We start from the raw sequence: 21826 nt of genomic DNA, 5'->3' as shown, positions 1-21826 counted from the left end.
TAACATTTTCACCAAATCCAAAAAGTTTAAGAGACCTAAAGAGAAATTCATGTTCAATTGTGTCAAAGGCTTTACAGAAGTCCAGAAATAGGACAACCGCATCTGAGTCAATTGCATCTGAATAATCTATAAGGTCCAAGACTAAACGAATGTTAGAGCTTATGTGACAGCCCTTCATAAATCCTGTTTGAGTCTCATTTATAATGGTATCTATTCCTTTCTTTAATCTTTTGGCATAAATCAGAGCAATCAATTTGTAATCAACATTTAATAAAGTAATTGGTCTCCAATTGTCAATGAGAGAAGGGTCTTTATCAGGCTTCGGAATCAATGAAATAAGGCCCTGTTTCATAGTGGAGACCATTTCCCCATTTTTAATGCAATCTTGAAACATATTGAAAATCGGGTCTTCTAGCAACTCCCAAAAATGTCTATAGAATTCAACTGACAGGCCATCAGAACCAGGTGATTTCCCTTTTTTCATTGAATTCAGAGCCTCTCTAATTTCTCCAATTGACACAGGTTAATCGCAAACTGAGTGGAAATCATCCTCAATTACAGGGACATAATTCTGAATGTGGCAAATGTAGCTTTCACAACCATCTTCCTGAAATTGAGAGCTGTAAAGGTTTTCATAAAAGGAATTGACAAATGATGATATTGTAATGGGATCTTTGCATAAAACATCGTTAATTTTGAGTGCAGTTATAGATTTTCTTTTGTAGTTTCTCTTTTCAAGTGCAAAAAAGTAACTAGTGTTTCTTTCCCCCTCTTCAATCCATTTTGCTCTTGACCTTACAAAGGTCAGATCCGTGTAAGTTTATTCTAATTCTAGTTGTAAAGACCTGAACACAGACTCCTCTTCTTCAGATAGATTATCTTTCTTTAGAAAACTGTCAAGCTTGCTCATCATCTCCTTTTCTCTATTGTTCTTTAATTGCATCAGCTCTTTGGCGCGTTTAATGGCTACCACTCTGACTTTATATTTGAAAAATTCCCATCTACTTCCATGACCCAAGTCTTTTCTTGCAAAAATATCTTTAGCTAATGATTTGATGTTTTCAATGAGAGCAGTATCTTTAAGAAGTGTATTGTTTAATTTCCAATATCCTCGAGTACCTTTTGATTTTTTAGTAGCTTGTAAATTCAGGGAAATCAAGTGATTTCAGAAAAGGGAGCCAACTGATGATCTACATCTATAACAAATTGTAACAAAAAAGGGGAAATTAGGAATAAATCTATTCTAGATTTATGTGATATAGTTTTGTTGGTCCAGGTATAACTCTTAGCATCCGGATTGAAATAACGCCAGGCATCCTCAACACAGAGATACTTGCATAATGTAATGATAATGTTACTATTTTGAGGGTTTTGACTCGTTCTAGGAGGAAAACGATCAGCAGATGCATCAGGTGTTTCATTAAAATCCCATGAAATAATTAGAAAAAGCCTCTGAGTATTTGTTGCTTAAATCCTGTACTTTCCTGGTAAATTGGGTAAAAACGGTCTTATTAGGAGCATGTGAGTTATGTCCGTATACATTACAGATGATGAAAATAGCATTGTCAAGTTTAACAGTTACTATGACCCATCTGCCTTCTTGTGAAGATGTGGATTCTAGAATGTCACCTTTAAACTTGTGAATAAGTGTCAAAACACCAGCAGAATGATTTGATCCATGACTGAAATAGGCCATATCTCCCCATTGTGCTTTCCAAAATTTCAAATCACTTTCACCCGAATTCGTTTCCTGTGATGTAGATGGATGTGATGGGGAACCAGGGTTACCCTGTGACAGCTGCATTTGCCTCTGTCCTCAGCATGATACCGCCCCCTCCTGGCTAAATGATTACCTTGCATGGAGCTGTGAGCACATTCACCTGAATAGACATTAGTAGCCTGTAATAGGCCTATATCGGGCAGGTTTACATATACTGGAATGAGTCTTATCCTGGAGGCAGAGATGTGCGATTTCCGCTAGATGTGCCAGCAGCAAAGTAAAAATGGTCTATATCGTAAAAATTCATGAAAACAAAAATGAGCTTTTTGGTCTTAATTTAAGGTTAGGGTTAGGCATTAGGTTAAGGTTAGAGTTAGGGTTAGATTTAGAATCAGATTTGATAAAAGGAGGTCCCTCTATGTTCGATTCTACTATCCGTGTATTGGCTTCACTCTTCTAAAATAACCAGATAGCATGATCTTATGATCTTCTCTTGATATGATCATCTTGTTGAGCTGTTCCAACGATTCACATGACGATAGCCCCTTGGCCCCAGTGCAGGCTACCTGCAGGCTACGTTTCAATGTAAAAAGCCCAACATTCCTCGAAACAATTTATCTAATGTTATCACTCGGCATACTTAATGTTGCCTATAGTATAGAAAAAGCTAAACGTGATTTCATAGTCAAATGCATTACTTGCACACTCTCCTCTTTCCCCTTGGCCACACATATAATAAACAGCTACTGATCGTATCATGTTCTGCGAATGTGTTATTCTACTCACACACATTTCTCTCTTTTGCTCACCTTCTTCTGAACCATGACGATGTAGCCTAGGTCTCTGCCTCATACTTCTGAACAGCCGAAATAAAAACCTGCAGCGATTTGAATGAACAAACGTTCAAGGCCATTATGAAGGATACAACCTTCTCTGTCTTTTGTAACATATATTGCAGTTGCACAAGCAGGACATAGTCCCTACAAATTGCAATGGAGCCTCCTGCTTAGCCAATGTTTGCAATTACGATTAAAACATAAAACATTAAATCGCTAATTAGACCGTGTGTCCATGTCTCGCTTGTGTTTGATGTGCTGCTTGATGTAACTCCCCACTTTAGTTTTGCGTTTGCGAGTTTGTACAAACATGTTGATAATTTATTTTGTGCACATGTCAATAGCTGCATGTAGCCTAACTACCTACCTGAAAAAATAACATGAAATAGAGCTTATTCTTAATAGCCTACTGAGGCATGGAACGCAGTAGTTCAAACATGTCGACCATGACCTCCTCTATGTACAACATGAAGTTTGTAGGCTACACCAGACAAAGGCGTTCATTGGGGAAGCGGCAGTGGAGCATTGAGGAGCAACCGGCGGCTACCTACAAAAAAATAATATTGCACATGCGTAGAACTATCCGTATATTTAGCCACGGCAAATCAGGTTTCCAGCAAATCCGGAACAGCAGCCACTTCGATAATCAATAGCTTCTCTCTCTTTCACCCTGACATGTCCTGGAATCTCTCGCGCCCCAGGCTTTTCGCGCCACTATAGCCAACCACCAAGGATGAACAAGGCGCATTACCTCATCCACGGCGATCCTGTCACTACCCTGCGGTTTAACTTTGGCGTGCGCGTTTGCACCAGAAGAGACATCGTTTTGTCTGCGAGTAAAACCGAACGGAGGCACCGGCTATGGGAGATTATTCTGACGTCCTTGTAGCATAATTTGCAATTCATGGAGCCATGGGTGTTTTTGTTGGAATTCTTATCAATGAAAAATATCTCAAGATGTGTCGGTCTAATCCATCGCGTCCCTTTGTCGAGGCTTTTCTGCCGTTTTCGATCTGCTGAGGGAAGCCAGAGATCTGGATAGCACGGTGGTCGACCTGAGGTGGCTATGCTTCAATAACCTCCATCGTAATAGAACGTGTCAGATTGCGTGAATTGACGAAGGAACACAATAACCCAAATCAATGAAGATTCTGAGGCTTTTCCTGAAGAAAGGTGCGCATATGCTGCAGTGTCTCTGTGGAAAGCGATCGAAGTCGACTACAACCACGAGCGGTGAGACATCTTGCGTGCTTCTTTCTTTCAGTGCGAGGGAGTCTGTTCTCAGTAGTGGCGTGGGGGGGATTTGCCTCTGCAACGGTGTGCTTTTAGCAGTCTAATTGTCTCAATGGGAGGAACAGTGAGAGACGTAAATTTGAAAAAAAAAAATATATATCAATTAGGCATTATGGTCGACTCATTACCATTGAAACAAAATGCCTCCTTTATCAGCAGTTTTACTCAATCAGTGCGACCAGCTTGACATCTTATATTCAAATCAGTGGAGTCGCATAAATGGGCTACTGAGAGGCAGTAATTTCATACAGAGTGAGCATCTATATACATTAGCCATGCCACTGATATGATAATATTTCATAATCTTCTCTTTGATGTGTAAGTCAATGTGATTTTATCAGAAGACATGTTTGTGTGTTGGAGTATGTCAGTGTGTGGATACGTTAATGGGTGTATGTAAGCCTAGACTTTCAAGTGCAAAGTTTCACAAGTCAATAGTGTATTGTGTGTAGGATAGATTGCTTCAAACAGTGGAAGAAAGCAACTGCATTCAGGAATTGTATTCTGGGGCGCTGGTATTCCACCCAGCGAAAATGTCCAAAGTCGCCAAATGGGTGCAGACTTCTATGTAGTAATGGATTGACTGACACAGGAGCTGGCTGTGCAGTATGCTACTGTACCTTTTGGCCATGTGTCCCCACATATATATAATGAGAGAGAGATGCATCCAGCTGACATTCAAATAACTACATCAAACAGTTTTTTTCTACTTCTTCTAATACTAAGACCTCAATAAAACAAAATTTACATTTATTGTTAGGGTATTTTGACAGGGAGGAAATCAAAGGTGATACAGGCAAGTGGGAGAAAAAGATTGAGAGGTTGGAGTCAGTGGCGGTTCTAGACCATTTCAACTGGGGGGGCCAAGCTGGGGCCAGTTGTACTGTTAGAGGGGCCAGTTACATTAGACGTTATTGTTGTCATATCGTTTTCTTCACTGCATTGCAGGCATTAGCAGGCAAACCTAGGAAGAAACCTAGAGAGGAACCAGGCTATGAGGGGTGGCCAGTCCTCTTCTGGCTGTGCCGGGTGGAGATTATAACAGAACATGGCCAAGATGTTGAAATGTTCATAAATTACCAGCATGGTCAAATAATAATAATCACAGTAGTTGTCGAGGGTGCAGCAAGTCAGCACCTCAGGAGTAAATGTCAGTTGGCGTTTCATAGCCGACCACTAAGAGTATCTCTACCGCTCCTGCAGTCTCTAGAGAGTTGAAAACGGCAGGTCTGGGAGAGGTAGCACGTCCGGTGAACAGGTCAGGGTTCCATAGCCGCAGGCAGAACAGTTGAAACTGGAGCAGCAGCACGGCCAGGTGGACTGGGGACAGCAAGGAGTCATCATGCCAGGTAGTCCTGAGCCATGGTCCTAGGGCTCAGGTCCTCCGAGAGAGAGAAAGAGAGAATTAGAGAGCATACTTAAATTCACACAGGACACCGGATAAGACAGGAGAAGTACTCCAGATATAACAAACTGACCCTAGCCCCCCGACACAAACTACTGCAGCATAAATACTGGAGGCTGAGACAGGAGGGGTCAGGAGACACTGTGGCCCCATCCGATGATACCCCGGACAGGGCCAAACAGGAAGGATATAACCCCACCCACTTTGCCAAAGCACAGCCCCCACACCACTAGAGGGATACCTTCAACCACCAACTTACCATCCTGAGACAAGGCCGAGTATAGCCCACAAAGATCTCCACCATGGCACAACCCAAGGGGGGGGGGGGGGGGGGGGGGGGGGGGGGGGGGGGGGGGGGGGGGGGGGGGGGGGCGCGCCAACCCAGACAGGAAGATCACGTCAGTGACTCAACCCACTCAAGTGACGCACCCCTCCTAGGGACAGCATGAAAGAGCACCAGTAAGCCAGTGACTCAGCCCCTGTAATAGGGTTAGAGGCAGAGAATCCCAGTGGAGAAAGGGGAACCGGCCAGGCAGAGACAGCAAGGGCGGTTCGTTGCTCCAGAGCCTTTCCGTTCACCTTCACCCTCCTGGGCCAGACTACACTCAATCATTTTATTTTTTATTTTTTTATTTCACCTTTATTTAACCAGGTAGGCTAGTTGAGAACAAGTTCTCATTTGCAACTGCGACCTGGCCAAGATAAAGCATAGCAGTGTGAACAGACAACAACACAGAGTTACACATGGAGTAAACAATAAACAAGTCAATAACATAGTAGGGGAAAAAAAGAGAATCTATATACAATGTGTGCAAAAGGCATGAGGAGGTAGGCAATAAATAGGCCATAGGAGCGAATAATTACAATTTAGCAGATTAACACTGGGGTGATAAATCATCAGATGATCATGTGCAAATAGAGAGCAGAAAAGTAAATAAATAAAAACAGTATGGGGATGAGGTAGGTAAATTGGGTGGGCTATATACCGATGGACTATGTACAGCTGCAGCGATCGGTTAGCTGCTCAGATAGCAGATGTTTAAAGTTGTTGAGGGAGATAAAAGTCTCCAACTTCAGAGATTTTTGCAATTCGTTCCAGTCGCAGGCAGCAGAGAACTGGAAGGAAAGGCGGCCAAATTAGGTTTTGGCTTTAGGGATGATCAGTGAGATACACCTGCTGGAGCGCGTGCTACGGGTGGGTGTTGCCATCGTGACCAGTGAACTGAGATAAGGCGGCGCTTTACCTAGCATAGCCTTGTAGATGACCTGGAGCCAGTGGGTCTGACGACGAACATGCAGCGAGGGCCAGCCGACTAGAGCATACAGGTTGCAGTGGTGGGTGGTATAAGGTGCTTTAGTAACAAAACGGATGGCACTGTGATAAACTGCATCCAGTTTGCTGAGTAGAGTATTGGAAGCTATTTTGTAGATGACATCGCCGAAGTCGAGGATCGGTAGGATAGTCAGTTTTACTAGGGTAAGTTTGGCGGCGTGAGTGAAGGAGGCTTTGTTGCGAAATAGAAAGCCGACTCGATTTGATTTTGGATTGGAGATGTTTGATATGAGTCTGGAAGGAGAGTTTGCAGTCTAGCCAGACACCTAGGTACTTATAGATGTCCACATATTCTAGGTCGGAACCATCCAGGGTGGTGATGCTAGTCGGGCGTGCGGGTGCAGGCAGCGACCGGTTGAAAAGCATGCATTTGGTTTTACTAGCATTTAAGAGCAGTTGGAGGCCACGGAAGGAGTGTTGTATGGCATTGAAGCTCGTTTGGAGGTTAGATAGCACAGTGTCCAAGGAAGGGCCAGAAGTATACAGAATGGTGTCGTCTGCGTAGAGGTGGATCAGGGAATCGCCCGCAGCAAGAGCAACATCATTGATATATACAGAGAAAAGAGTCGGTCCGAGAATTGAACCCTGTGGTACCCCCATAGAGACTGCCAGAGGACCGGACAACATGCCCTCCGATTTGACACACTGAACTCTGTCTGCGATATGACCCACTGAAGAGATGAGTCTTCAGTAAAGACTTAAAAGTTGAGACCGAGTCCGCGTCTCTCACATGGGTAGGCAGACCATTCCATAAAAATGGAGCTCTATAGGAGAAAGCCCTGTCTCCAGCTGTTTGCTTAGAAATTCTAGGGACAATTAGGAGGCCTGCGTCTTGTGACCGTAGCGTATGTGTAGGTATGTACGGCAGGACCAAATCGGAAAGATAGGTAGAAGCAAGCCCATGTAATGCTTTGTAGGTTAGCAGTAAAACCTTGAAATTAGCCCTTGCCTTAACAGGAAGCCAGTGTAGGGAGGCTAGCACTGGAGTAATATGATCAAATTTTTGGGTTCTAGTCAGGATTCTAGCAGCCGTATTTAGCACTAACTGAAGTTTATTTAGTGCTTTATCCGGGTAGCCCGGAAAGTAGAGCATTGCAGTAGTCTAACCTAGAAGTAACAAAAGCATGGATAAATTTTTGGACAAAGTTTCTGATTTTTGCAATGTTACGTAGATGGAAAAAAGCTGTCCTTGAAACAGTCTTGATATGTTCGTCAAAAGAGAGATCAGGGTCCAGAGTAACGCCGATTACCTTCAGTTTTATTTGAGACGACTTTACAACCATCAAGATTAATTGTCAGATTCAACAGAATATCTCTTTGTATCTTGGGACCTAGAACTAGCATCTCTGTTTTGTCCGAGTTTAAAAGTAGAACGTTTGCAGCCATCCACTTCCTTATGTCTGAAACACAGGCTTCTAGCGAGGGCAATTTTGGGACTTCACCATGTTTCATTGAAATGTACAGCTGTGTGTCATCCGCATAGCAGTGAAAGTTAACATTATGTTTTCGAATGACACCCCCAAGAGGTAAAATATATAGTGAAAACAATAGTGGTCCAAAAACGGAACCTTGAGGAACACCGAAATGTACAGTTGATTTGTCAGAGGACAAACCATTCACAGAGACAAACTGATATCTTTCCGACATATAAGATCTAAACCAGGCCAGAACTTGTCCGTGTAGACCAATTTGGGTTTCCAATCTCTCCAAAAGAATGTGGTGATCGATGGTATCAAAGGCAGCACTAAGGTCTAGGAGCACGAGGACAGATGCAGAGCCTCGGTCTGACGCCATTAAAAGGTAATTTACCACCTTCACAAGTGCAGTCTGGGGTCTAAAACCAGACTGAAGCATTTCGGATACATTGTTTGTCTTCAGGAAGGCAGTGAGATGCTGCGCGACAGCTTTTTCATTTTTTTTGAGAGGAATGGAAGATTCGATATAGGCCGATAGTTTTTTATATTTTCTGGGTTAAGGTTTGGCTTTTTCAAGAGAGGCTTTATTACTGCCACTTTTAGTGAGTTTGGTACACATCCGGTGGATAGAGAGCCGTTTATTATGTTCAACATAGGAGGGCCAAGCACATGAAGCAGCTCTTTAAGTAGTTTAGTTGGAATAGGTTCCAGTATGCAGCTTGAAGGTTTAGAGGCCATGATTATTTTTATCATTTTGTCAAGAGATATAGTACTAAAACACTTGAGTGTCTCTCTTGATCCTAGGTCCTGGCAGACTCAGGACAGCTGAGCTTTGGAGGAATACGCAGATTTAAAGAGGAGTCCATAATTTGCTTTCTAATGATCATGATCTTTTCCTCAAAGAAGTTAGTGAATTTATTACTGCTGAAGTGAAAGCCATCCTCACTTGGGGAATGCTGCTTTTTAGTTAGCTTTGCGACAGTATCAAAAATAAATTTCAGATTGTTCTTATTTTCCTCAATTAAGTTGGAAAAATAGGATGATCGAGCAGCAGTGAGGGCTCTTCGATACATTTACATTTAGCAGACGCTCTTATCCAGAGCGACTTACATTTAACCTTTATTTAACTAGGCAAGTCAGTTAAGAACAAACTCTTATTTTCAATGACGGCCTAGGAACAGTGGGTTAACTGCCTTGTTCAGGGGCAGAACGACAGATTTGTACCTTGTCAGCTCGGGGATTTGAACTTGCAACCTTTCGGTTACTAGCCCAACGCTCTAACCACTAGGCTACCCTTCCGCCCCATCGCAAACCGATACTGTCTTTCCAAGCTAGTCGAAAGACTTCCAGTTTGGTGTGGCGCCATTTCCGTTCCAATTTTCTGGAAGCTTGCTTCAGAGCTCGGGTATTTTCTGTATACCAGGGAGCTAGTTTCTTATGACAAATGTTTTTAGTTTTTAGGGGTGCAACTACATCTAGGGTATTGTCTGCTGGGCTATGTTCTCAAATAATCGTAAGGTATGCTTTCGCCGTAAAGCATTTTTTAAAATCTGACACCGTCGTTGGATTCACAAGAAGTTAATCTTTAAACCTATGTAAAATATGTTTCGTTTTCTGAATTTTTATAATGACTATTTCTGTATTTGAATTTAGGTAAATGGATTTGAGTTTGCCTGCATTAAAGTCCCCGGCTACTAGGAGCGATGCCTCTGGATGAGCGTTTTCCTGTTTCCTTATGGCCGTATTTAGCTCATTGAGTGCGGTCTTAGTACCAGCATTGGTTTGCGATGGTACAGTTGAAGTCGGAAGTTTACATACACTTAGGTTGGAGTCATTAAATCTCGTTTTTCAACCACTCTACAAATTTCTTGTTAACAAACTATAGTTTTCGCAAGTCGGTTAGGACATCTACTTTGTGGATGACACAAGTCATTTTTCCAACAATTGTTTACAGACAGATTATTTCACTTGTAATTCACTGTATCACAATTCCTGTGGGTCAGAAGTTTACATACACTAAGTTGACTGTGCCTTTAAACAGCTTGGAAAATTCTAGAAAATTATGTCATGACTTTAGAAGCTTCTGATAGGCTAATTGACATAATTTGAGTCAATTGGAGGTGTACTTGTGGATCTATTTCAAGGCCTACCTTGAAACTCAGTGCCTCTTTGCTTGACATTATGGGAAAATCAAAAGAAATCAGCCAAGACCTCAGGAAAAAAAATTGTAGACCTCCACAAGTCTGGTTCATCCTTGGGAGAAATTTCCAAATGCCTGAAGGTACCACGTTCATCTGCACAAACAATAGTACGCAAGTATAAACACCATGAGACCACACAGCCGTCATAACGCTCAGGAAGGAGGTCTCCTAGAGATTAACATACTTTGGTGCGAAAAGTGCAAATCAATCCCAGAACAATAGCAAAGGACCTTGTGAAGATGCTGGAGGAAACGGGTACAAAAGTATCTATATCCACAGTAAAACGAGTCCTATATCGACATAACCTGAAAGGCCGCTCAGCAAGGAAGAAGCCACTGCTCCAAAACCAGCATAAAAAAGCCAGACTACGGTTTGCAACGGCACATGGGGACAAAGATCGTACTTTTTGGAGAAATGTCCTCTGGTCTGATGAAACGAAAATAGAACTGTTTGGCAATAATGACCATCGTTACGTTTGGAGGAGAAAGGGGGACGCTTGCAAGCCGAAGAACACCATCCCAAACGTGAAGCACAGGGGTGGCAGCATCATGTTGTGGGGGTGCTTTGCTGCAGGAGGGACTGGTGCACTTCATAAAATAGATGGCATCATGAGGGAGGACAATTATGTGGATATTTTGAAGCAACATCTCAAGACATCAGTCAGGAAGTTAAAGCTTGGTCGCTAATGGGTCTTCCAATTGGACAATGACCCCAAGCATACTTCCAAAGTTGTGGCAAAATGGCTTAAGTACAACAAAGTCAAGGTATTGGAGTGGCCATCACAAGGCCCTGACCTCAATCCTATAGAATATTTGTGGTCAGAACTGATAAAGCGTGTGCGAGCAAGGAGGCCTACAATCTTGAGTCAGTTACACCAGCTCTGTCAGGAGGAATGGGCCAAAATTCACCCAACTTATTGTGGGAAGCTTGTGAAAGGCTACCTGAAACATTTGACCCAAGTTAAACAATTTAAAGGCAATGCTACCAAATACTAATTGAGTGTCTGTAAACTTCTGACCTACTGGGAATGTGATGAAAGAAATCCAAGCATTTCACATTCTTCAAATAAAGTGGTGATCCTAACTGACCTTAGACAGGGAATTTTTACTTGGATTAAATGTCAGGAATTGTGAAACTGAGTTTAAATGTATTTGGCTAAGGTGTATGTAAACTTGGATGGTTGAGGGGCAGCTGTTGGGGAACTGTGGGGGGGGGGGGGGGGGGGGGGTGTTTGGAGAGCTGGCGGTTGGGAACTTGGGCCGGTGGCTGATGGATTGCTGGTTCGGGACTGCATTTTTGACCGTGTGGGAGTTCGTCGACGTGCCCTTGAGCAGGGCGTTGACCCTGGTTGCTTCTCTGTGTCGCTCTGGATGTGAGTCTGTTAGATGAATAATGTGATAGTTGTTGAGCGGCTTCACTGCAAGTATATTGTATGTTTTAAATATTCAATATATAAAAAATACACACACACACACACACACCTTTACACATCATTTGCTGCTGCTGCTGCTATTATTATGTATCATCAAGTCTTGTCACTTTACCCTGCCTGTGTACGTACACTATATATACAAAAGTGTGTGGACACCCCTTCAAATTAGTGGAATCTGCCCATTTCAGCCACACCCATTGCTGACAGTTGTATAAAATTGAGCACACAGACATGCCATCTCCATAGACAAACATTGGCAGTAGAATGGTTTAAACATTGGCAGGGACTTTTTAAACGTGGCACTGTCATAGGATGGCAACTTTCCAACATGTCCGTTTGTCAAATTTCTGCCCTGATAGAGCTGCCCCGGTAAACTGTAAGTGCTGTTATTGTGAAGTGGAAACGTCTAAGAGCAACAATGGCTCAGCTGTGAAATGGGAGACCACACAAGCTCACAGAATGGGACCGTCGAATGCTGAAGCGAGTAAAAATTGTCTGTCCACGGTTGTAACACTCACTTTTGAATTGCAAACTGCCTCTCGAAGCAACGTCAGAACAATAACTATACATTGGGAGCTTCATGAAATGGGTTTCCATGGTCGAGACACACACAAGCCTAAGATCACTATGCGCAATGTCAAGAGTCAGCTGGAGTAGTGTAAAGCTTGCTGCCATTGGACTCTAGAGCAGTGGAAACGCCTTCTCTGGAGTGATTAACCTCTCTGGGGTAGGTGGGATGCAATCGTCCCACCTGGCCAATAGCCAGGGAAAATACAGAGCGCCATATTCAAATAAAATGATATAAAAATCAAACTTATTAAATCACACATGTAAGATACCAAATTAAAGCTACACTCGTGAATCCAGCCAACATGTCAGATTTCAAAAAGGCTTTTCGGCGAAAGCATAAGATGCTATTATCTGATGATAGCACAACAGTAAACAAAGAGAGTAGCATATTTCAACACTGCAGGCACGACACAAAACGCAAAAATATAATTCATGCCTTACCTTTGACGAAATTCTTTTGTTGGCACTCATATGTCCCATAAACATCACAAATGGTCCTTTTGTTCGATTTAATTCCGTCGATATATATCCAAAATGTCAATTTATTTGGTGCGTTTCATCCAGAAAAACACAGCTTCCAACTTGCGCAACGTCACTACAAAATATATCAAAAGTTACATGTAAACTTTACCAAAACATTACAAACAACTTTTGTAATACAACGTTAGGTTTTTTTAAACGTTAATAATCGATAAATTTGAAGACGGGATGAACTGTGTTCAATACAAAAAGAAAACAAACTGACACAACTTTTTTGGTAATGTGCCTCTCTCAAACAATTTACTTCAGTGACCCTCATTTAGGATGGCCGTACTTCTTCAGTACACAAAGGAATAATCTCAACCAATTTCCAAAGACTGGTGACATCCAGTGGAAGCCGAAGGAACTGCAAACAAGTCCCTTAGAAATCTGGTGCCCCAATGAAAACTCATTGAAAAGACAGTGACCTCAAAAAAATAAAATTTCTGAATGGTTTGTCCTCGGGGTTTTGCCTGCTACATAAGTTCTGTTATGCTCACAGACATGATTCAAACAGTTTTAGAAACTTCAGAGTGTTTTCTATCCAAATCTACTAATAATATGCATATATTATATTCTGGGGATGAGTAGAAGGAAGTTGAAATTGGGCATGCTATTTATCCAAAAGTGAAAATGCTGCCCCCTACCACGAAGAAGTTAAACACGCTTCACCATCTGGCAGTCCAACGCACAAATCTTGGTTTAGCGGATGCTAGGAGAACGCTACCTGCCCGAATGCATAGTGCCAACTGTAAAGTTTGGTGGAGGAGGAATAATGGTCTGGGGCTGTTTTTTCATATTTCGGGCTAGGCCCCATAGTTCCAGTGAAGGGAATTCTTAACGCTACAGCATGCTATGACGTTCTAGATTATTCTGCGCTTCCAACTTTGTGGCAACAGTTTGGGGAAAGCCCTTTACTGTTTCAGCATGGCAATGCCCCTGTGCACAAAGCGAGGTCCATACAGAAACGGTTTGTTGAGATCGGTGTTGAACTTGACTGGTCTGCAAAGAATCCTGACCTCAACCCTATCGAACACCTTTTGGATGAATTGGAACGCCGACTGCGAGCCAGGCCTAATCGCCCAACATCAGTGCCCAACCTCACTAATGCTCTTGGGGCTGAATTTAAGCAAGTCCCCACAGCAATGTTCCAACATCTAGTGGAAAGCCATCCCAGAAGATTGGAGGCTGGTATAGCAGCAAAGGCGGGACCAACTTCATATTAATGCCCATGATTTTGGAATGAGATGTTCAATGAGCAGGTGTCCACATACCTTTGGTCATGTAGTGTATCTACCTCATACTCCCTGTATATAGCTTCATTCTTGTGTATTTTTATTTTATTCCTCTTGTGTTACAATAAAAAAATTTAACCTCTGCATTGTTGGCAAGGGCTTGTAAGCAAGCATTTTCACAGTAAAGTCTACACCAGTTGTATTCTGCGTATGTGACAAATACAATTCGATTTGTTTCACTCAATTGGAGAGGACACACCAAAGTAGGCATAATAAGGCCACATTTCTAGGACTCCATCTACAGTGAAGACATGCCTTGGAGAGTAGGACATTTTATTTCAGGTTGGGTTTAAATGATAAAATGGCCCTAATTGAGACTTTGTTAGTTCTGCTCAGATAATGAGATATGAAGAGTTTCCAAAACGCTATACATTTTCAGAAATGTTGGTAAATTAGCTTTTATTGTTTAAAGAACTTATGAAAGAGCTTGGTGTGTTTTTTCATTATCTAATCATGGCATGGGCTTGTTCAATGACAAACGTGTTTTAGAAAAAACTAATAATCCTGTTGTGGTCCCCAAAACACTATATATTTGCATCTCTCTCAGATAAATAAGTAGTACTGATAGGTTTTACACAGTCAAATGTAACAAATAATACTTTTAATAAAGAACTAAAAAGGATACATTTGTGACATCAGTATACCTATATATTTTTTTATGAATCAATACTGTTAATATGAGATCTGTATGTCAAACAACGTTTACATTTGACATTTAAGTGATTTAGCAGATGTGCTTATCCAGAGCGACTTAAAATAGCACCTTAAGATAGCTAGGTGAGACAACCACACATATCACATCCAGTTCAGACCTGGGTTCAAATAGTATTAGAAATCTTTTTCACTGTGCTTGATGACGCTTACCTGGTGCAACAGAACTAATCTTAAGGCCATCTGCATCTCGTCTGTCTCATCACCATCATACTGAGGGAGGGACAGAGGGAGAGAGACCCAGTTCTCTTACCATGGCAACTGTCTGTCACAGCATCCCCTGACTGAGCAATCTTTCTGCCATCAGGAACATGACACCTGGCCGACGGAGTGACTGAGTGTGCCTCTCACTCCTTTACTGCCTTTATGTTCCATTATGTAATCCTTGCAGTAGTCTGCAGTCTCACTGAAATGTTTTTACTGCTGCAGCTGAGGTTTTGATGTTTTCGAACATTGACTTAATAGACTGATATGTCATTCAAGCCACGTCTTGTTTTGGTTTCCCATAAATGTTTAGAGGTGGGGGAAACGAGGGGAGAGAGGAGGTGTGGGAGGAAGAGAGAAAAAAGGAGCAGGGGGTTGAGAGAGACAGACGTGCCATGCTGGCCTGCAGAAATAATGAATACATATGTACGCTGAGTGTGTATTTTTTTGTGTCTTGATCTATTTGAGAAACAAATAGATCAATTGTTGGTTGAGGAAGTGGAATTCGTATCAATGCAACAGTGATTTCTGCTACTCTTGCTGCTCTTGAGTAAGAAAAGCACTGTCCATTTCTATGTGGGCTTGAGCTGCTGTTCTTATCACACCGTATGAACGACAGATATTCTAAAGAGCAAGAATGAAAGAATATTTACCAAAGCACCCTGTGACATTGTTGCGAGGGAGAGATGGAGAGAGAGGAGGGGGTGTGAGTATACTGTAAGTTGTGAAATTCGACACACAGGAATATAGAGGGGTACACATTTGTATTTATTATGGATCCCCGTTAGCTGCTGCCAAGGCAGGAGCTACTCTTCCGGGGACCCAGCAAAATTAAGGCAGTTATCCAATTTAGGCCCCTATTCTACTACCACATCTACAACACAAAATCCTTGTGTGTATAGTGCGCATGTTATCTTGTGTTTGTATGCATGTGTCTGTGGCTTTGTTTGTTTCTTCACAGTCCCCGCTGTTCCATAAAGTGTATTTTTATCAGTTTTTCTTTTTTTTTAAATCTAATTTTACTGACTTGCCTGAGTTACTTGATGTGGAATGGAGTTCCATGTAGTACTGCGCGCCTCCCATAGTCTGTTCTGGACTTGTGGGGTATGCATGGGTGTCCGAGCTGTGTGCCAGTAGTTCAAACAGACAGCTTGGTGCATTCAACATCAATACCTCTCACAAATACAAGTAGTGATGAAGTCAATCTCTCCACCACTTTGAGCCAGGAGAGATTGACATGCATATTATTCATGTTAGCTCTCTGTGTGCATCTAAGGGCAAGCTGTGCTGCTTTGTTCTGAGCCAATTTTCCTAAGTCCCTCTTTGTGGCACCTGACCACACAACTGAACAGTAATCCAGGTGCGACAAAACTAGGGCCTGTAGGACCTGCCTTGTTGATAGTGCTGTTAAGGCAGAACAGCGCTTTATTTTGGACAGACTTCTCCCCATTTTAGCTACTGTTGTATCAATACGTTTTGACCATAAGTTTACAATCCAGGGTTACTCCAAGCAGTTTAGTCACCTCAACTTGCTCAATTTCCACATTATTCACTACAAGATTTAGTTTAAGTTTAGTGAATGATTTGTCCCAAATACAATGCTTTTAGTTTTTGAAATATTTAGGATTAACTTATTCCTTACCACCCATTCTGAAACTAACTGCAGCTCTTTGTTAAGTGTTGCAGTCATTTAAGTTGCTGTAGTAGCTGACGTGTATAGTTTTGAGTCATCTACATACATAGACACACTGGCCTTACTTCAAGCCAGTGGCATGTCATTAGTAAAGATTGAAGAAAGTAAGGGGCCTAGACAGCTGCCCTGGGGAATTCCTGATTCTACCTGGATTATGTTGGATAGGCTTCCATTAACCTGTCTAGGACATTCCACTGAAAAGGCAGCGCGGGAAATTCAAAAATATTTTTTAGAAATATTTAACTTTCACACATTAACAAGTTCAATACAGCAAATGAAAGATAAACATCTTGTGAATCCAGCCAACATGTCCGATTAAAAAAAAAAAAAAGTTTTACAGCGAAAACACAACATATATTTATGTTAGCTCACCACCAAATCCCAAAAAGCACAGCCAACATAGCTTTCACAAAACCCACAAATAGAGATAAAATTAATCACTAACCTTTGAACATCTTCATCAGATGAGTCATATAACATCATGTTACACAATACATTTATGTTTTGTTCGATAATGTGCATATATATATATATATATATATAAAAAATCTCAGTTTACATTGGCGCGTTACGTGCAGTAATGTTTTGATTCCAAAACATCCGGTGATTTTGCAGAAATACTCATAATAAACATTGATAAAAGATGCAAGTGTTATTCACATAATTAAAGATAAACTTATCCTCTATGCAACCGCTGTGTCAGATTTCAAAATAAACTTTACGGAAAAATAATAATCTGAGAACGGCACTCAGAGCACAATCCAGCCAAAGAAATAGTCGCCATTTTGGCGTCAACAAAAGCTACAAAAACACTATAAATATGCACTTACCTTCGAATAACTTCATCAGAAGGCACTCCCAGGATTCCCAGATCGACAATAAATGACTGAAAAGTTCCATAAAGCCCATCATTTAGCCACTTGTTGTTAGCATGTTCAGCCCAGGAATCCATTTTCATGACGCACGAGCAATCCCTCTTGACAAAAACTCAAAAAGTTCAGTTTCAGGTCATAGAAACAAGTCAAATGATGTATGCAATCCATATTTAGTATGTGTTTTACATTAATCATCAATAAGGATCCAACCGGAGAATTTCATTGTCTGAAGAAAGAGCATTGGAACGAGAGCACTCTCTCTCGTGAAGACCACTCAGTAAAATAGCTCCTATGAGCCCCTCCTTTATAGTAGAATCATATAACCAAAATCTAAAGACGGTGACATCTAGTGGAAGCCCTAGGAAGTGTTTGCTCATCCATAACTATAAAGGGTATAGTATCATTTGGCACTGTTTTGAAAATCAAGTTCTCACTTTCTGTTTGGACTTCTTCTCAGGTTGTCTGCCAAATGAGTTCTGTTATACTTACAGACATAATTCAAGCAGTTTTAGAAACTTCAGAGTTTTCTATACAATAGTAATAATAATATGCATGTATTACCTTTTGGGGCAGAGTAGGAGGAAATTCCGTTTGGGCACGCAATTTGTTCAAAGTGGAAACGCTGCCCCCTGTCCCGATGAAGTTAATGAACACCCTCTGTGTTCTGTTAGACAGGTAACTCTTTATCCACAATATAGCAGAGGTCTGAAGCCATAACACATATGTTTTTCCAGCAGCAGACTATGACCAATAATGTCAAGAGCTGCACTGAAGTCTAACAAAACAGCCCCCACAATCATTTTATCATCAATTTCTCAGCCAATCAGTAATTTGTGGTAGTGCTGTGCTTGTTGAATGTCCTTCGCTATAAGTGTGCTGAAAGTCTGTCGTCAATTTATTTACTGGTAAATAGCATTGTATCTGGTCAAACACATTTTTTCCGCAAAAGTTTACTAAAGGTTGGTAACTGGCTGATTGGTCGGCTATCTGAGCCAGTAAAGGGGCTTTACTATTCTTAGGTAAGGGGAATTACTTTTAGTTCCCTCCAGGCCTGAGGGCACACACTTTCTAGTAGGCCTAGATTGAAGATGTGGCTCTTAGTTAAGTGTTTGAGTCGTTGTAGTAGCTGACGTATATAGTGTTGAATCATCCGCATACATAGACACACTGGCCTTACTCAATGACCTTAGTGGTTACTGTTTTACAGCCTGTGTTTGTAATGGCTGCTCAGTGAAATGACCTGTCCTGACTTGTCATAGATGCTTTCTAAAACTTTCATGAGCAAGCCTTCCTTCATTATCTTATTTATAAAAGGCTCTTAGCCCTCACTCCCCCCTACTGCAGACCTCATCTTCCACATTGTCGTGGAAATTCTAATCAATAATGAGGAGAGACGAGGTCAATCACCAATCAGGATATTACTTTTTTCAAAATGTATTAATAAGGAAAGCATGTCACACCATACACACACAAGTGAATGATGTGAGTGTTCTGCAATAACGATGGCTGGTTGACAAACCACCCTTAGATGATTTGTTGAGAGCCCCGACACAAAGGATACAAAGATATTTTATAACAAAGATACACCCCCTTACTCTACATGACAAACAACAGATGTGTGGAATTTGTTCTTAACTGAATTGCCTAGTTAAATAAAGGTTAAACAAAAAAAAATACAATCATGATTATAATTACAGATTAGTATGTTAATGCATTCTTAATCTAAAGTACTATACATTTAGCAGTGTAGACATCCTCAATCAACCTGATACCCCAAAATAAACAATTTTGCAGAAGTCTAAATCAATTATGGGCACAGTTGACCAACCAGTGGATGGCCCATGATAATGTCCCAATTTCAATGTCTCACCTGGGTCGCCACCATCTTTATCACTCATTATGTCTTGTCCATTCATCAGCCAGTATACCAGCAACATAATATATGTTTTGGAACGGATCTCTCTCCATGCGCACTCCTGAGAGAAAAAACAGTTGATAGCTTCGATTGGCTGCTGTACACCGGTTACTGGCTCGGACTCAGGCCTCTCAGTAGAAGTGGTGCAGACAGGGCCGTATTGAACGCCTTTCTCGCTCTTCTTCAGCCGGTTAGGAGTTTTTGAGGTTCCCACCGTTCTCGGCCGAATTATCCCTGCCATGCATCAAGACACCATCTGTAGTCTCTTTCATGATGCCCTCGAGAGGACTGATCAGAACAACAGTTTAGTTAAGTTAATTTCTGATTCAGGAAATTTAGACAAACATTGACTATATGACATTATTGCTTTTACCAATTATTCTGAATACAAATCTCTAAACACAAGTTAGACCTCTGACCCATTGGGAGAAATCCCAACAATCCAGCAGACCCAATCTGGTGAGATTTGTACCGGAACAGAACAAACAACGCAACAATACACTCCTTAATATATCACTCGATACACTTCTACATATCACTTGAGGTGTGTAAACTTCAATCCAAAACCTCAGAGGACAGAACAAACACAATTTTTGTCCCACATTTTTGACACGACTCCCAATGTGAGTAATGTGTAGAAAACAAAAAACACTACTACTGGTTAAAAATAAAACAAAAGAATTTCAAATAACAAAATTGTATTAAAATCACTACCCATAATAACTCCATAAAGAAAAAAAAATGTACCCATACGGTCATAGGAAAATAGACTTAAGACAGCCTACCCTTAGTCAAAGGCAACACCCTCTCCTTCTTCCCGTTGGTCCGAATCACAAATATGGCTGTGAACTATAAACTTCACCATAATTATCAGTATTACAAATGACCGTAAATTCATTATCCAAATGGCTTTCCAGTGAGGGTGCTCAAACCACGCAGGAAGGTCAGGACAGAGGTCTGACTGGTTTCTTACTATATTAGACTAATTCATAAAAAACAGTCAAACATTTAATATCCTAGGTTTCCAGTAAGTTTCCAGTACGTTTCTTATCAAAATAATGAACGTGTTTAATTCGAACTCAGAAAATGTGTGTGCCCCTTTTTAAGATACTTTGGCACTAATACATGAAAAAAAACACTAAACCAAAGGAAATAGTCCACTCAAGGTCATACGAGTATTAACACCACTAACAAATATTCATAACACATGTGTTGTGGGTGTGTATTTACAAATCATATGGCAAAAACAAACAAAAATGTCCAGGCCTTAATTTGGTAGCTCCTCTTATGGCCTAATCCGGATACCTTTTATACTAACAACACTGCAGAATTTCACTCACTGCTCTCCCAAGACCATAGCCTCAGGAAACATTTCAGAGAGAGAAAATTATTACCGCATCTCTGGAAAAGAAAGTGTCAATTTCTTTACCATTCACTACCCTTAGACACGGCAACATGTATCTCACCACCGAGTCTAACATATCACTCCCATATTATATGACTGGTCTCTCTTTTCCATAACCATGTAAAATTATCCTGGTGTCATTACTAGACCAATGTCCAACGACATAGGTAATAGCTGTTTCGACTTAGATTGTTCCTGTTACTCCTCTAAATGTAATACTTTTTTCTGTCACAAATGTAGTCAATTTCTCAGCGTAAGGAATCAGTGATATTTGAACCCAGCCATATATTAAAAAGTTGTTTTGAGACGTGGTCTCCGTTAACATATACACTGTAGTGGACTTCCATCAGTCCTGGAACAAAGAATCCTACTCAAGACACATCAGATAATACAGTGTTCCATTAAGTGGAATCGACACCTTCTAAAATAAACAAACCCGTAACCCCTTTCCGGTAATCTAATCATTGCAACCTGTTGCATTATTTTAGTAAAAATATAAACCTGTTTGTTTAACAAATCTAGAACCTTCAAAAAGTTGGTGCTGTCTTATCAGCTTAATATTCAATACTTATTTCAATCTACTTTAATTACTGGACACTGTTCCGCGTAATGGAAACAGATGATCAATTTAGAAAACATTAACTACCTGCTCAAATTCATTGGTATTACCTAAACTATAAAACCGAGCAACAGTAATCAGAAACTGTCAAAGAACGTTTCGGATTCAACTATTCAGACCTCTGCTGAAAATGTCCCACTGCGTCCCTTACAGCCTGATATAGCCCAGCGAGCACGACTCGCTTTCACCAGTTGATTAAAACATCGCATTAGTAGAGTCATCCAAAAACCACTAATAACATATTTCCATTCAGATTATTAGAAGGCATTGTTTTCATTTCAGTCTACCCAAACAATATAGCTCTATATTTTTAATACCAACCTCTGCTTCACACTACTTTAAGATGAACCTGTAATGTGCCAAATGTATAAAATAAATCAGCCAA

General features: G+C 41.0%; 1 protein-coding gene across 1 annotated transcript in view; it reads left to right on the top strand.

The window, feature by feature from the left end:
- The first annotated feature begins 3499 nt into the window (after window positions 1-3499).
- LOC120028846 (fibroblast growth factor 12-like) overlaps window positions 3500-21826 on the top strand; it is an 82446-nt gene continuing 64119 nt past the window's right edge. The window contains exon 1 of the mRNA XM_038974091.1: window positions 3500-3789. Coding sequence (XP_038830019.1) covers window positions 3699-3789 — 91 coding nt within the window. The 5' untranslated portion in view covers window positions 3500-3698. The remainder of the gene's footprint in view (window positions 3790-21826) is intronic.

Source organism: Salvelinus namaycush, chromosome 34 (genome assembly GCF_016432855.1).
Source record: "Salvelinus namaycush isolate Seneca chromosome 34, SaNama_1.0, whole genome shotgun sequence".
Classification (NCBI taxonomy): Eukaryota; Metazoa; Chordata; class Actinopteri; order Salmoniformes; family Salmonidae; genus Salvelinus; species Salvelinus namaycush.
This window is presented reverse-complemented; position numbering and strand designations above follow the sequence as displayed.